The sequence below is a fragment of the Physella acuta genome, unplaced genomic scaffold (assembly GCF_028476545.2).
Source record: "Physella acuta isolate Inbredline_101_S28 unplaced genomic scaffold, ASM2847654v3 ptg000634l, whole genome shotgun sequence".
NCBI lineage: Eukaryota > Metazoa > Mollusca > Gastropoda > Physidae > Physella > Physella acuta.
In genome coordinates, this window is record NW_026732153.1 from 85,572 (window position 1) to 101,536 (window position 15,965).

Genomic DNA, 15,965 nt, shown 5'->3' on the forward strand with positions numbered 1-15,965 from the left:
AGTTCTGTATGTAAAAATACATATGTTTGTCGTTGACATACTTCCATGGATTAAAGTGTTAGACAATTATCGTGCGCATTTGTCTAAATTTATGAGTTGAAAAATTACTATTGAAAGTGTTCGGAAATAATTTTCATTTTTCAAACTGATAGTAATAATTGTCGGCATGTTCATTAAACACAAGTTTTTTTTAAAATCATCTTTTACAAAAATTCTAATTATATCTTTATTTAGTCCTATAGCACTTATCATCCCTTTGGTAAATTAGGAAAACACAATTACTTCCCTTTATAAAACCATTGCATTAGTGGAAAAGAATTTACTTTTTATTACTTTGTTTTGGTGTTGGGAAAAAAAATAATTACATAATTAGCGGGGATTGATGAAGTGCAAATGTTGTATGTAGGTATTTTACGGATAAGCTTGGAGTATTAAAATTGTTCATTAAATTGAAACAGGCGCGTTCGTTTAAGTGAGTGCAAAAGACTATGAATAAGTTGGGGTACTATAGTCGTTCATTAAGCTAAAACAGATGATTCCGCCCCGGGCGTTTATGTTCGCGTTAGTGTTTTCTTTGTGTTTAGGTGGGTTTGCGTTAGTGGTTGCGTTTTGATTTGGTTCGTTTTTGTTCTTTGTTTTTTCGTTTTCGTTTGTGTTTTTTTCTTTGGGTTTGTACTTGTATTTTTGGGTGGTTTTGCGTTTGGATTTGGTTTGTTTTCGTTTGCTTTTTCGTTGTTTTTTTGTGTTGGTATTGGTGTTTGTGGTTGGGTTTGTTGTTAGGTTTTTGTTTTCGTTTGCTTTTTTGTTTGTTTTTTCTTTGTGTTTGTATTGATGTTTGTGGTTGTGGTTGGGTTTGTTGTTAGGTTTTTGTTTTCGTTTGTATTTGTAATTGAGTTAGCGTTATGTTTGCGTTTTGTTGTTTTGGTTTTGGTTGGTTGTGGTTTGGGTGGGCAATGGCGGGTTTATGATGATTACTAAACACACAGGTGATGGTCTTTAACAGAAAGGTTTTTCACAGAAGCCAGAGCAGGGCCTGGCCGGGACGGCTAGTTATTTATAATCTGTATAATGCTCCAACTTTGAAGCTGTTGTTGAAGATGGCAGTAAGCTAGCGTTTAATATTGTAGTAATTACTTTCACCAACACGTGTGACTGTAGATAATACTTAAGCTTTGGAAGATGTCTTTGCCAATTTTGAGCACAATAAGTGATGTAAAATATGATGTCTTTATAATAGCACGGTAGTTGATCTAGGCTCAGTTAATGTTAATACTTTTAATACAGGCATGAAAATACATTTTCTATAATCATTTGAAATTCATATTTCCTACAAAATGTTCTATCATCATTTGATATTCACATTTTCTGCAAGATGTTATATCATCTTTTGATATTCACATGTTCTACCCGATGTTTAATTATCATTTGATATACATTTGTTTTACACGAGTTTCTATTATAATTTGATATACATATGTTCTACAGGTAAATTTAAAATAACGTTGTAATAGCAAATGTGGCTCGTCGGACAATACAACATATTTTACTTAGTGAGACAAAGACGATTATCCGACCTGGTCAGACTTAACCCGATTATTTGATTGTCTATCATCTCTCTTGGTTAAGTGTTTACACGAGATATGGGATTCGGTTAATCTCTTTCACCTAATGACGAGTGGGCCATTTGTTTTTACCTCTGATGTGGTGCCACGTCGACGCAATAATGTAATGTAAAATACAAGTTATGATAAACGTTCTAAAACCATTGCTATATCAAATAGCAGATTTACATTCGATGGAATGTCCAATATTAGTTATGGGAAACATAATAAGCCATTGTAATGGCAAATATCAGTTACATAAGCGATATATCGACAAATATTAGTTATGGTAAACATAGTAATACATTGTAATGGCACTTATCATTTACGATCAGCACATTATGGTATTGTAATATTAAATGTCCGCCATTATCAATAATGTTCGATGGCAATGTCTAATATCAGTTATAGTAAAAAAAAAAAGAAATACCATTGCTATGTTAATTATCAGCTATAACAAAAATTGCCGCAGTTATGTTAAATATTAGTTATGATGAACACTGAGATGTCAGGGGGGGTGATGTGGGGGCGGGGGGGGGGGGGGTAATGTTAAAAAAAACAATGCTGGAACCAACATATTTTGATATCAGATTCAACATGACAGAAACTCAAATTGATATAGAATTTAATGATAGTGTACAGCTCATATTCAAGTTTGGCAAACTGTCCCATCTAGAATATTAGATTATGTATGTGGAATATACAAATCCGAAAAAATACTTGAAGAACCTGAATTAGCTACAACAAGTTCAAAGGTTGCAAGCTACTGATATAGGTTAGTCATTAACTGATGATGGAATTGTCTGTAAGTTCAGATTTTATATAGGTCTAAGGCAAAAAATATAAAGTGAAATAGTTTTTTCAACAACACCACAATTTTTGCCAAATCAAACAAGAAAAGTATAACACTTAAGTTTGTCTGAAGAGCTTTATTGATGTCAAAATTTGACCTATAAGCTTACATTATCACCAGGAGACTACTAGGGATTTGGTTTTCGTACTTTCATTTCAACAAAACTGAGGGAATTGTAAACACCTGTAACGGTTGTCCAATAAATACCTAGGCCGTAACCTCTGGATCCCCAAACTCCATTTAGCATTGCAGAACCGCAATCTCTATACCACCAGCAACCTCCGAAAGCCCTAGCACAATGACTACTGACAGCTGGTCCACTGTCAAAAGTGGCGAATCCTCGATTCGGATTTTGGTCTAAGCTGTTAGAGGCATTTCCAGTGTAACTGTTAAAGTTGATGCGATAGAAAAGAGTTTCGTTTGACAGGACAAAATTTTTATACCGAGCATAGTAGTGCCGTCCTTGATATTTCATGTCAACCCTCATATCCGTGTAGCCCTGTAAAACGACATTACGCTAATGAAATTTCTTTTTAAAGAGGTAGGCGCCAGAAAAAAAAAACTGCTTAATTTACAAAACCTTATTTTATTTATTTGTGTGTAGGGTACTTAAAGAAAATATTTGCATGCATCAGAGTTTTTCAAAATTTTGTACAGTGAAATATCATTAACATGAATGCTAAGTTTACTAGTATTTCATCACACAAAACTTGGAAAATGTGAAGAAAAATATTTCTAGAATATTTTTTATTACAAACATTAGAAAGCGTATTCTATTAGAGTTAGCAAAAGAAAGGCTCAATAATTATATTATCAATCTATATTATAGTATTTTAAACCTTAAGATTTCAATGAAATGTTTCTTTTTCTAGATGACAGCTGTTGCCATGTCAGCCATAAGTTAAGAAGAGTTCTTGAAGCATGCAATATTTCCCCTCAAGTAGCCTAACTTAGATACACAAAAATAATTATATAGAACTTATTAATAAAGAAACGATTTTCTCCTGTTTTGTTTCAAGATCCTAATTCTTTAAATTTGATTAAAAATTGTAACTAGCTGCATGTACATAGCACCTGAACTACTAAGTAATCCTGATTAAACCATAAAAATGATTTTGGTTTATAAGTAGCAAAATGCAGGATTATAAATGTAGTTTTAGAATGTAAACAATGGCACTGCTTTAGAAACTGCTCAAAATCTGTTACATAATTGATGATTCCACCTGTTATGTCACTTCTGGTTGATTTTGAGGAAATCAACTTTAATATTTTTTGGTTAACTATTCTTAAAATTTTCAATACTATTACCTAATTGATTTTAAAATGTATCATTTAGGACAGAAATAAGCTTCTACTTTAATTGGCACTTAATAATGGGGGGGGGGGGCTATAAGAGCAACTTGTTTTTTTCCAAAAAGTGGACTTACAAAGTTTTGCAAGTGGCCTCTTCATATACCCCACACCACACACACACATTCATAATGCGCTATTACACACATAAAATTAATTTCTCCCTCTGTCACAAAATTAGAAATATTTAGTTTTCTTTACTGCTGTTGTAAGTTGATGTATAAACTGATTTCCAATCCAAAAGTCTCCATCAAACGAGCCAAACCCATCTCGATATTCTGCCCAGGATTTTGTGAAGTTCACTCCCCCTTTGACACGTCGCTGAAATTTATATTTTAAAGAGCGTTTAATTTATTTCCAAAAAAAATTCTCTCCTACTATCTCAATGTCACTTTGTGTGATAAAATCAAATCGGGGTGTTACGCTAAATATGTTTTCGAAAGATTATTTTTGCTTTTTCAGTCTGTCTCTTTGTCCTGTTTGTCTTTCTATACTTCTGTCTGTGTGGTAATTCTTGTAACTCAACTTTTACTTAACTCTAACTTCTCACATACATTCGTTTTCAAAGTCAACCCAAAAAATACAAAAAATTGTAAAGTTAGCAAGCTGCACTAGGAATTTTAGAAAAACAATTTCTAGTCATTAGTGATGTTTGACGTGTTTTTTTCAAGAAAAAAAAGAATTACAAAAAAATAAATGAGGAGGATATTTAACAAATTAAATATTGATTTACCTATAATTTTTTTCAATTTACTGTTACTTAAATGAACAAAATTAAAGCACATGTTAAAGTGCTTTATGATAATATGATGATAAATTCACCTTAAATAAAAATGTCTTTCTTTACCAAAAATATTCGTCTCTAATGAAATCTTTCAACTAGCTAGAGAGCAATGTTTTTAATAGAAATAAGGTAAATGTAAATATTCACACCCCCCTACCCCCATTAGTTTAAGTGCAACATAAAAAAAAACAACCTGGAAAATGACCCATCCACCTCCATCAGTTTTTGTGTCACAAAGAACATGTTTTGTTCCCAATGATTCAAATACCATTCTTTCTTTGTAGGAGGGTTTCATGAAACTTTTTTCACATTTTGGTTTTGTCTGGTAATTAAATTTTTTGCCAGTTAATAATAGAACAATCACGATTTAAAAAAAAAAACTTTATCTGTTCATATCGTTGTGTATTTTTGTCCGTCCGTGTGTAACACGCTACATCCACGAAAACCACCATGATTGGATTTATATATATTGTTTCCACATTCGATTGTGTATTAAAATTGTATTGGCTTTTAAAACCAAATTGTCTTCAATAAATTTATTTTATTGGTTAATAGCGCTTTTCATTACACATTAAATTAAGCAATACTTTAAAAAGATACATTTTAGAAAAGTTAATAGATATGTATTTGCCAACAGTACTTTCACCCAATTCGTAAATATATATATTGCATGTAGGAATGTTAAAGTGAAGTAGATAAACTGGTTTCCAAGTGTTAACGTCATTATAATAATTTTAATAGGTACTTCAACATACTATTTCTCTTGTTTTTACTTTCTCGTATATGAGATATAGAGGAAGTATTGTAATCTTGCAAAAATCCTACATCGAGGTTTTCACAAATCTCGACGTTTTACATCTCCTTGAGTCAGAAAAACATAATTTTGCAATTGTGTCCGTATGTCGGTATGTATGTGTGGGTGTATGTGAACACGATAACATGAGCACCGTTACAGCTACGTTGATAAAATTTTAAATGTATAAAATGTGTAGTTCTGTATCAACCTTTCGGTGATTTCCGCAAAACCGAAGTAGACTTATTCTACTTTTCTTTTTTCAAAAGCCTATAACTTGAGTACTCTTTCTTTTAAATAGACTAAATTTCACATATAAGTATAATATATATAATTTTCTGCCTTTTATCAAATTTTGAGAATTTTGCGTTTAACGGAAGTAATAAATTACGCTATTTCCGATTTCTCAAAAAAACACGCAAATGGATGTAAAACTTATTTATATTCCGCACTATTATACACTCATAGTTTGCTGTTCACTTGGTGCGCAATTCGCTTTTCTGAGCGATTCTATTCAATTTTTAAAATTTTAAGTATTAAAAAATGGATTAAAAACAATATCTATATCCATATATATTAGAGAAATTTTAGGGGAGATCACTCGCGCTTTATTTATGTCCAGATTCACACCTCCTAGCCTAAACAGCCTTCCACCAAATAGGCAACCTAACCACATAATAAAACATATATGAAAAAAATCTTTCTAAAACAAGCTTTTTAATGCACTGAAAATAAGAAAATAAAACTGCTTTCTTTCATAAAAGCTTTTGTCGTTTATGAGAGGGTTTTTTTTTTTACATATTATAGCGACCAACACGTTAAGTTTTAAATCAATTAAAAACGTTATCTTTCCTTAATAGCTTTTATTAGATCGAGCGTCTCCGCGATTGTAAACATTCGGCGTGAACCACAGCTCACAAGACTGATGGTTGATAGCGTCTAGCTAGTTTTTCCCCCTTATGTTGTTAAATATTGTAATGTATAGAGTGATTTGATATTGTTAGTACCGAAACTGATTAATTAATTTTAATGACTAATAAAACATCTAATTAAATTAAAAATAAATAGATTTGTATTGTCATCGAAGTGAAACGTTTCTGGAAAGTTTGCATTAAAAGTAGGACAAAATTGAGTTAAAACATTTGCAACAAAACCACAAACAAATTAAAACAAACAAACAGACGTTGCGAACTAAATAAAAGATTGTAAAACGCCCCCTTACAATCGTTTACATTCTTTTTAATACACATAATAAAATATACAACCCTGGGGTACCTATACATAAACACGAGGGATTTAAAATGTACCAATAGACTCATTACCCTCGAACTTTGGACTACTCTAGCATGACTTGCAAATGAACCAAAACACAAATAATAAAATAATTTAAATAAGACGGACTTACGGGACCGTCTGTGGCACGACAGTAGTGAGGTTTGTTCTTGCATCGAGGTGATCCAGCTTTTTTAGTGTATCTGTTCTCTGTTTCTAGTGAGTAAAAATTAACACGGTTAAAGGGCGTGGCCTAGCAGTAGAGCGCAAGACTACAAAGCCGAAAGTATTGAGTTCGAATCCCGGTTTAAGTTAAAGGAACGTCAATGAGTCCACCAAGCGCTAAAGTGTACATGACTCGCGTCTGGGAAAGTAAGTCTTCTAGGCATTACTGCTGACAATATTACCCCTTAAACTACAGTACTCTAGAACCATACGAACTTTACTTCATCTGCCTAATAGATCATTTTGTCTCAATAGAAATTTTTAATGCTTAACACATTTAAATAACTGTAAGTATGTTAAGTTCGTAGTCGTGAAATTTGTATACACCTTTGTTATGCGTCGTTTTGATAATAGAATACTGTTGAGTATTTTAATTGTTTTTTTTTTAATTGTTAAAGAAATGTCTTCATTTTATGAATAGATTTCACATAGCTCAAATATGTTTTTAAAACGACGCTAGTATGAACTCCCCCCCCCCCAACCAATTCCTTAAAATGGATGTAACAACTTTGAAAGCTGCCTCGGTGAAAACTTCACCGACCCTAGTATAAACTCTACCCCATCAAATCCCAAAACATGCATGTACTAACTTTGTAACCTGCCTCGGTGTTAACAAAACACCTCCGACTCTAGTATGAACTCTGCCCCCCTCTCAATTCCAAAACATCCGTGTACCAACTTTATAACCTGCCTCGGTGAAAACTTCACCGACCCTGGTATGAACACGGCTTCCACCAATTCCTGAACATGTATGTACCAACTTTGAAACCTGCCTCGGTGAAAACTTCACCGACCCTAGTATGAACGCTGCCCCCATCCAACTCCAAAACATACATGTACCAACTTCGAAACCAGCCTCGACGAAACCAAAACACCTCCGACCCTGGTATAAACTCTCCCCTATCAATTCCACAACATGCATGTACCAACTTCGAAACCACCCTCGGTGAAATCAAAACTCCTCCGACTCTAGTATACATTCTCTCCCAACCAAATCCAAAACCTTCCCTAGGCACCCGAATAAAAATAACTCACACAGCCCCTTAATCAATCAAAATTATTGATTTGTACTTTAGAGTGATTTGATTGAATGATATGTATGCTAACGTCATATCATATTTAGTTTTTACGTCATTATTTTGGTGAAATTTAAATGTAGACATTTTAAACGTCGTCTCATTTGACACGACGTACTCTAACGTTGTGGTTTTTTAAAACTTGAAGTTTATAATCTTAAGCAAATTTTTACTAAGGTGATCAAAAATTAAGATGACAATGCAAGATATTGAAAAACAAAATACATTGAGTGGTAAAAATAAAAATTGTAATTAGACGTAATGTATTATGTATAAGTAAACCTTCTTAAATTAAAGAAGTTCAAGTCAAAAAGAAGTTTGATGAAAACTGTAATACTAAAGCGAACATGGTCAGCTAATCTGCTGCAAGACTAAGATATATATTCCTCTTCCTTCTAGTTTCATTGCCTTTTTTGGTTGAGGTCTGTAAGCATAGGTAAACATCGCCATGTTTTCAAATATCGCGATGCAAACCACGTTTTTTCTATAATTTGAACGATTATGCAGGTGGCCGTAAGATTGGCTGGTGCTTTAGTTGCTACAAATGACAAAAGGTCTTCACTTTTTTGTTTGCTGAATTAGGCAGTTTTTTTGTGTAATATAAAATGAATCTCATTTAAAGTTTGAGATGATTTTTTAAAAAAAGATGTGTTAAGTTCAAGTGAATTGTCTGAAAACATGGAATCTTTTAATACTCGTTTAATAGTAGTGGATCATATCAAACACCCAGTAGCGAAGGAAGGCTTTCAGTGGGAAAATGATGGCCGAGAAAGAAGTGTTACTCCCAATGCTGTCCAAGCGGCCATGCGTAGTCTTGGTGATGAATTTGAGGAACGATTTAGAAATAGATTCAATGATTTGATTTAACAGCTTAATATTACTGATAACAACGCTTATGATACTTTTAAAACAATAGTTGATGAAACCTTCTCTGATGGTTTTAACTGGGGCATGATTGTGGCGCTTTTAGGCTTCGCTGGATGCTTTGTGGTATATTGTTTCGTACATAATAAAAGCCATTTGGTGGATAATGTTGTTGAATGGGTTACTTCATATATCGACACTAACTTGCAAGAATGGTTGACGTCTAATGATACATGGGTAAGAATAGTTTCCATATGCCTACATCATAATATCAAGTTTATATCACCTGTTAAGAAGAATCTAAATCGGTATATTGACTTGTTTTAACTGATACATTTGAACAACAGAATATTGATTAATTCAAATTTATGAGCTGTGTTTTCATTAGAATACATATTGTGTTTAGGATAATTGTTATGTATGCTACAGCTATATTTTATCTCTATCATCTTTTATCACCCCTCTCCCCATGACTTTTAAGTATACTGATTACCCATCTTCAAGATAGAGATATCAAGAAATCGAGTCTCTCTTATTTTTATCTTCTACAGCAAGGTCTGGTTGAGTTTTATTCACGCACTGAAAGTCACAGAGATTGGCCATATTTTAAAACATTACTTAAATGGTCTGTGGCAGGACTTGGTGCAATCACACTGAGAGCATTTCTTGCACAAAAAATCATAAATTTTAATCATTTGTCATGGTGACTGTTACAATGAAGACATACATAAAATTATAGCACATTTTTACTCTTAAGCCGTTGAATAAAGCCAAACATTTGTAACGTTAAACATTTTATGGTGTTTTTCTCTTCTCCTCCGCCTTCCCCGTACCCATCCCAACCCTTATGTCGGATGTTGCAGGGATGTAAATCTCACTAAATCTGTTTTTGTCCTGTGTTCTATGCATTAAATATTAAACACGTATACATCTATACTCAATACAAGTTATACCCCCACATATATTGGTAGGTTACGAAGTGTGTTAAAATGACAATATTTGTTAATAATAGATCTGATTAAAAACTCTATCTTGAGATCAGTGTATGAAACAATAATATTTTAAAATTTTAGCGTATTAATAATATTTAAAACAAGTTTCGCCGATAACGCTCAAGTAGAAATATTGTCTTTATGGTTGAGCTCTGTAAGCATAGCTAAACGTCGCCATGTTCTCAAATATCATGATTCTAGCCGCCTTCTCTCCCCTCTTACTTAGTAATCTCTTCCTCTAACCTTTTGTTTACAACACGGCTACAGAGAAAAAAATATCCCGTCACCTGCTTGCGATATAAAATACAAAATCTAGTGTCTTTATTTCGCGTACGTTGCACTTGGAAAAGATATGGTCTAGCTCACTGTAAAAGATGAATCGTCTCCCCTGCTAATGACGTCACAAGGAAGACACGAGTAGACGCTATCTCGCTACTAAAACGTACCAAATACGCGTTTAAAAAAAATAATTAAAAAATGACTCAACGTGAAGTTAAAAAATAAATTGTCTTCGAGGGAGAAGTGTGTTGTATGGAAGTATTTTTCCGACACAGTCTGTTTGGTTCATTGTCCTATGCTCAGATACCCGTACAATGGGTATTGTGCTCACGGCACACAATGGAAGGTAGCCGCGTGCCTTCGTAGCACTTAAAAAATGCGTAGAGTGAATGACGGCGTATGTTTTGTAAGCTTGAAAAGATTACACCAGCGGGACATTAGTAAATATTTTTTAGGGTTTTCTCCCTTTAATTAATTTCAACAGAGTACTAAAAGCTTGTCTTGTGTAACTTTACCATATTTGATATGTCTTTTTAAATGACGCACGACTCGCTCCACGGAAACTAATCGTCTCCCCTGCTAATGACGTCACAAGGAAGACACGAGTAGACGATATCTCGCTACTAAAACGTACCGAATACGCGTTTGAAAAAATTAAAAAAGAATAACTCAACGTGAAGTTAAAAATAAATTTCTTCGAGCTAAAATAAAACCAGCTGCGAAAGTGACAATGGGATGGTGACACGGTTTTTTTTTAAATCTTTTATGCAAAGAAAATGACAGACGCCTTAATAGGTGGCATGCTAATTTATGCCTTGCGTTCTCTCCCTTTACCGAACAAGTATGAATTTCTGATCAAATATTTCCAAAGGTTATTTTTTTTTATGTTGGTGAAAGAAAGTTGGATAAGTCGCTGCGTAAACTAATTAATACCCTTTACATGTACGCGTCGCTAATGTTGTGAGCTGTGATTTAGTAAATGCTTGAAGGGTAGCTCAAAGCGAATCGTCTCCCCTGTTATTGCCGTCACAAGGAAGAAACGAGTAGACGATGTCTCGCTACTAAAACGTAACAAATACACATTTAAAATTTTGTTTGTCTTCACGGAACACAAGAGTAGGAGGGTAGGTCATTGGTCTTTCTCCTCCTCCTTTTGTTTACAACACGGATAAAAAAGAAAAAAAATATCGCGCCACCCTGATTGAAAAATAAAATACAAAATCGAATCCTTTATGTCGACTGTTTCACGGTTCGCTCCGCGGAAAAGATACCTCGCTTATTATCCAACCATCGATGTGCGTTGGCATATAGCTATTGTCCTAGGCTCAGCTACCCATACAATGGGTATCGTGCTCACGGCATACAATGGAATTTGGGCGCGCGCTATTGTGACACTTAAAAATGCTAGAGTGAATGATGCGGGTATGTTTTGCAAGCTTGTAAAGATTACACCAGCGGCACATTAGTAAATATTTTTAGGGTTTTCTCCCTTGAATTAATTTCAACAAAGTTCTAAAAGCTCGCCTTGTGTTAGATTAGCCTATTTGATGTCTATACATGACGGATAAAAATAACTCAGTCCTCAGTAAACCATTGGGATCCTAAATTTATGTGAAGCTATTTGTGAATGTAAACAAGACTGTTCTAATTATAGAACATCGGATTCTACCTTCGTTGCTCTATTAGGGAAGACGCGAGCAGCACACGCGTCGAACATTTTAAATGTAAACAATAAACGCACGGGGCTACACCGATCCATTGTCGCTATGATAATGTATGTCGCTGAGTTCTCGTACTTGAGAATGTTTAAAGGGTAACAATTAAAAACTATAAAAAGAATGAAAGAACCATCGTTGTGGTCGTGGATTAGTTTAGGGGTGAACCACCCCACTCCCTCCCCACTCTCACAGAAGTCCCATTCTATAGACAGGAATAGTAGAATTCGGGTCCTTCTTCTTCCTCTTCTTCTTCGTTCTTAATTATTAGTGAAGAAGGGGATCGAGATGTATCTGCCAGTTGGGTTTGAACTCGAGATTTTGTTCGAATTTATCAATTCGGGTCCAAATCAATAGAAGTTCTCTGAGTACTGATGGGTTCCTAACTCACGTTAGGGACAGTAAAGCCGGGTGGGTATAGTGATGAACACACTATCTCTTCATATGCCGAGGTCACAGAAACAAAATTTTATTTGTTTATCTTTTATATTAATATTTATTTTAGAAAATTATAAAAATATAAACAAGTGGAAGTCAATATGGTAGAATTATAGAACCTTAAAATTAAAAAGTGATGGAAAAAAATAAATAAATAAATAAATAAATAAATAAATAAAACAATGAAAACGAAGTGATTACCAACATAGTCTCAAAAGAAATTTACAAAACTTGAGCTTTGAAACATAATCGACTTTGGAACTAAAACAAAAACATAATCAAGGGTATTTAGTTTAATTTCTGTTAAACCATTGGTATCCTAAATTACTTTATAAATTGTTAACAATAATTGATGAATATACTCTTTGATGTCTGACCCTGGTCACTATTTTAGAAAAAAATATCAATGTTTTTAAAGACACTAACAACTGGGGTAAGACTAGACCAGCCCTATTCAATAAAGCTAGCCTTACAATAGACCATAACGAATGGTTCGGGGTAGACAAAGCGCGCGAGCGCGCGAGTCGCGTTATACACAAAAGACAAGCTCTTACAGACGTCAGACAAAGGGAGAATGAGATTGCAACACACAAAGGGAAGGGGCACCACCTGCTACCACCTCCCATACCCGCCCCCGGGTTTCACCCGCATCATATTTTACTATATACTGTTAAAGCCGGACTGTCGTCCAGGTCAATAAAACAACCAACAACCGGTCAAGTGGTCAACAACCGGTAAACTGATCATCTGGTCAACAAGAACCGGTCAGTTGGTCAACTGGTCAACAAATGTATAACATTATTATTTTAACCGTTAATGAAACAATAGGTCAGTTGGTCAAGTGGTCAACAACCGGATAACAAATAGAAAAACAATGCTCTCCTCCTCCTCCATGATAACCGTTAATAAAAACAATGTAAAACAACATCTGAGCAACAACTGGTCAGTTGGTCAAGTGGTCAACCTACCGATCAATTGATCAAAACAATGCCCTCCTCCTCCTCTATGATAATCGTTAATAAGACAAAGTAAAACAACATATGATGAACAAGTGGTCAAGTGGTCAACATACCGATCAAAACAATAACCTACTAGTCAAAATAATCAACAGTTGGTTAATGAACAATCAACAACGGGCTAAAAAAATCAATAGTTGGTCAAAAAAGAGGGACAAAAATCAACAGGTGGTCGAAAATCAATCAATAACGGGTTAAATAATCAACAGGTGGTTAAAAACCAATCAATAACGGTCAAAATATGCAACAGGTGGGCAAAAAATCAATCAATAACGGGTTAAATAATCAACAGTTGTCCCTCCTCCTCCTCCCTCCTCTCCTCCTCCTCCTCCTCAATACGCATCAAATGTGACCTACTATACTACTTGTCTGACCACAAAAGTAAGTTATTTTTTATTAAAAATTTCAATTATAAATCCGAAATCCAAAGACTGACAAAAGTGGAGGGAGCTTTCTTTCTGTGGCAGCCGCATGTATGATAGGCACAAAAAGATTTAAAAAATCAACACCAAGTTCTAAAATCAAGTGTTTGTTTATGAGATTGGCTTTACCTATTGTGCCTCTTTGTTTGATTAAAGTTTTACAACGTTTCAAAATTTATTTCCAAAAAAAGAAAAAGGGTATAGTACATAGTGTAAGTACCGTATATTGTATATAGCGTATAGTACATATTGTATGGTGTATACATCATGTTTAATAATCTATAGCTCTTGGTCTGTTGTGTAATGTAGACTATGTTTGGTGACGTATACTATATGATGTAATTCATATAGTGCATGGTGTATAGAACATGTTGTATCGCCCATAAAATTTAAATATGACGTATAGTATATCATTTATATATATATATATATATATATATATATATATATATATATATATATATATATATATATATATATATATATATACATATATGTATTCATATAAAGCAGGGGTCTCCAAACTACGGCCCGCGGAGATCTTTTTGTCTAAGTCAGGGGTCTCTAAACTACGGCCCGCGGGCCGGTTGCGGCCCGCGATGTCCTCTCATCCGGCCCGCGGAAATCTTTTTGTCCATTAAAAAACGTTTGTTGGTGATTGCTAAGGAACTTTGCCCAGAAAAATCAAATACATGCCTGGAAGAAACTGGCCCCCGAACTGAAATTTGATAGTTAATGCGGCCCTCGGACTGAAAAGTTTGGAGACCCCTGATATAAAGCAAAGCCTTACCTGCCGTATCATTAGCGCATGCGCCATAAAAGTGTTGAAAGAACAATATGGCAGCGATGAGCAGACTGCAGTAGTCCATTATAGCTGCAAGCCAACTATAATGGGAACCTGTTTGTAAGGCGAAGACCTCATCGGAACAGCGAGTCTGTTTCGTTGATGTGTTGATGGAGCTCAGTGTTGAAGTCAACAAATTACGTTTCTATTTAACCTTTTGGTATAAGCCAATCGTCTTGTGACAACAGGTTGTTTAGGGATTTGGATTATTTCATATGCAAGCAGAAGGGGTGGAAGAATGATTTTGATACTGGTATCAGACCATGAACTGTTGTTGTGAAATTTGAAAAGGTTGACCCAATTATACATAAAATGATAAGTTATGATATACAACAAATATTTAACAATATCTCTAGCATTCTTAAATGTTTTTCAAAATATCACTAACAACCTAGCACACCTATTTCTGGGAGATTCCATTTTCACACATGAATCGTAGAAGCCATCCAACAATGTTTTACATTACGTAACAAATTATCACCCGTATTTCTTGGATAGCCCATTGTTGGAAATGCAAAGAAGAAATTACACAATAATGTTTTAGATTAATCAACAACCTAGCGCACCTATTTCTGGAATAGTCCATTGTAAGACTAGAATAGTAAACCAACAATATGTTCGAATAAGTTAACGTTGCATTGATCAAATTTTGACTGTATAGTTAACTTCATCTTTAGGCTTGCGATCCTTTTGGTAGATGGAGTATAGCTCATGTGGTTCTTAAATTCAACAAATGAAGGGATGGTGGAGTCGTCCAGTCGTCTATAGGTTCCCCAACTAAGATACTCATCAGAGCAGTAAAGCTTCTGAAGAGTCAGATGTTAAAACAATTTGGCTGTCAGCGGATTAGAGATAAAGATAATCACGTTATTTACAAACAATTTATCTGAAATGACAGATAATTAAATGATCTGTTCAAGTCGGTCTCACTTTAATTCTTAAGTTTTACTTTATCCCCAGCTTTAATTTATGTCATTTTGTTGACCGAATAGAGAAGTTAGTCAATACACAAACACACACATACAAACATTCACTTGTTCTACAAGATGTTCGATCATCATTTGACATTTACTTGTTCTATAGGATGTTCTATCATCATTTGATATTCACATGTTCTACACGATGTTCTATCATCTTTTGATATTCACTTGTTCTACACGATGTTCTATCATCATTTGATATTCACATGTTGTGCTCGATGTTCTATCATCATTTGATATTCACTTGTTCTACACGATGTTCTATCATCTTTTGGTGTTCACATGTTGTGCTCGATTTTCTGTCATCATTTGATATTCACTGGTTCTATAGGATGTTCTATCATTATTTGATATTCACATGTTCTACCCGATGTTTTATTATCATTTGATATACATTTGTTTTACACGATGTTCTATTATAATTTGATATACATATGTTCTACAGGTAAATTTAAAATAAC

General features: G+C 34.2%; 1 protein-coding gene across 2 annotated transcripts; it reads right to left on the reverse strand.

Annotated features, from left to right (window-relative positions):
• Positions 1 to 2,515: 2,515 nt before the first annotated feature.
• LOC131948249 (ficolin-1-like) lies at positions 2,516 to 14,640 on the reverse strand. Of its 2 annotated transcripts, XM_059309780.1 has the most exons (5): positions 14,471 to 14,640; positions 6,787 to 6,869; positions 4,782 to 4,910; positions 4,006 to 4,125; positions 2,516 to 2,953 (listed from the first exon to the last, which is right to left on the reverse strand). In XM_059309780.1, exons 1-5 carry the CDS (start codon positions 14,547 to 14,549, stop codon positions 2,582 to 2,584), a joined length of 783 nt encoding a protein of 260 aa, XP_059165763.1. In that variant the 5' UTR covers positions 14,550 to 14,640; the 3' UTR covers positions 2,516 to 2,581. The 2 variants fall into 2 exon arrangements, with proteins under 2 accessions (XP_059165763.1, XP_059165764.1); XM_059309781.1 differs by lacking the exon at positions 4,782 to 4,910.
• Between the last annotated feature and the right edge of the window lie 1,325 nt (positions 14,641 to 15,965).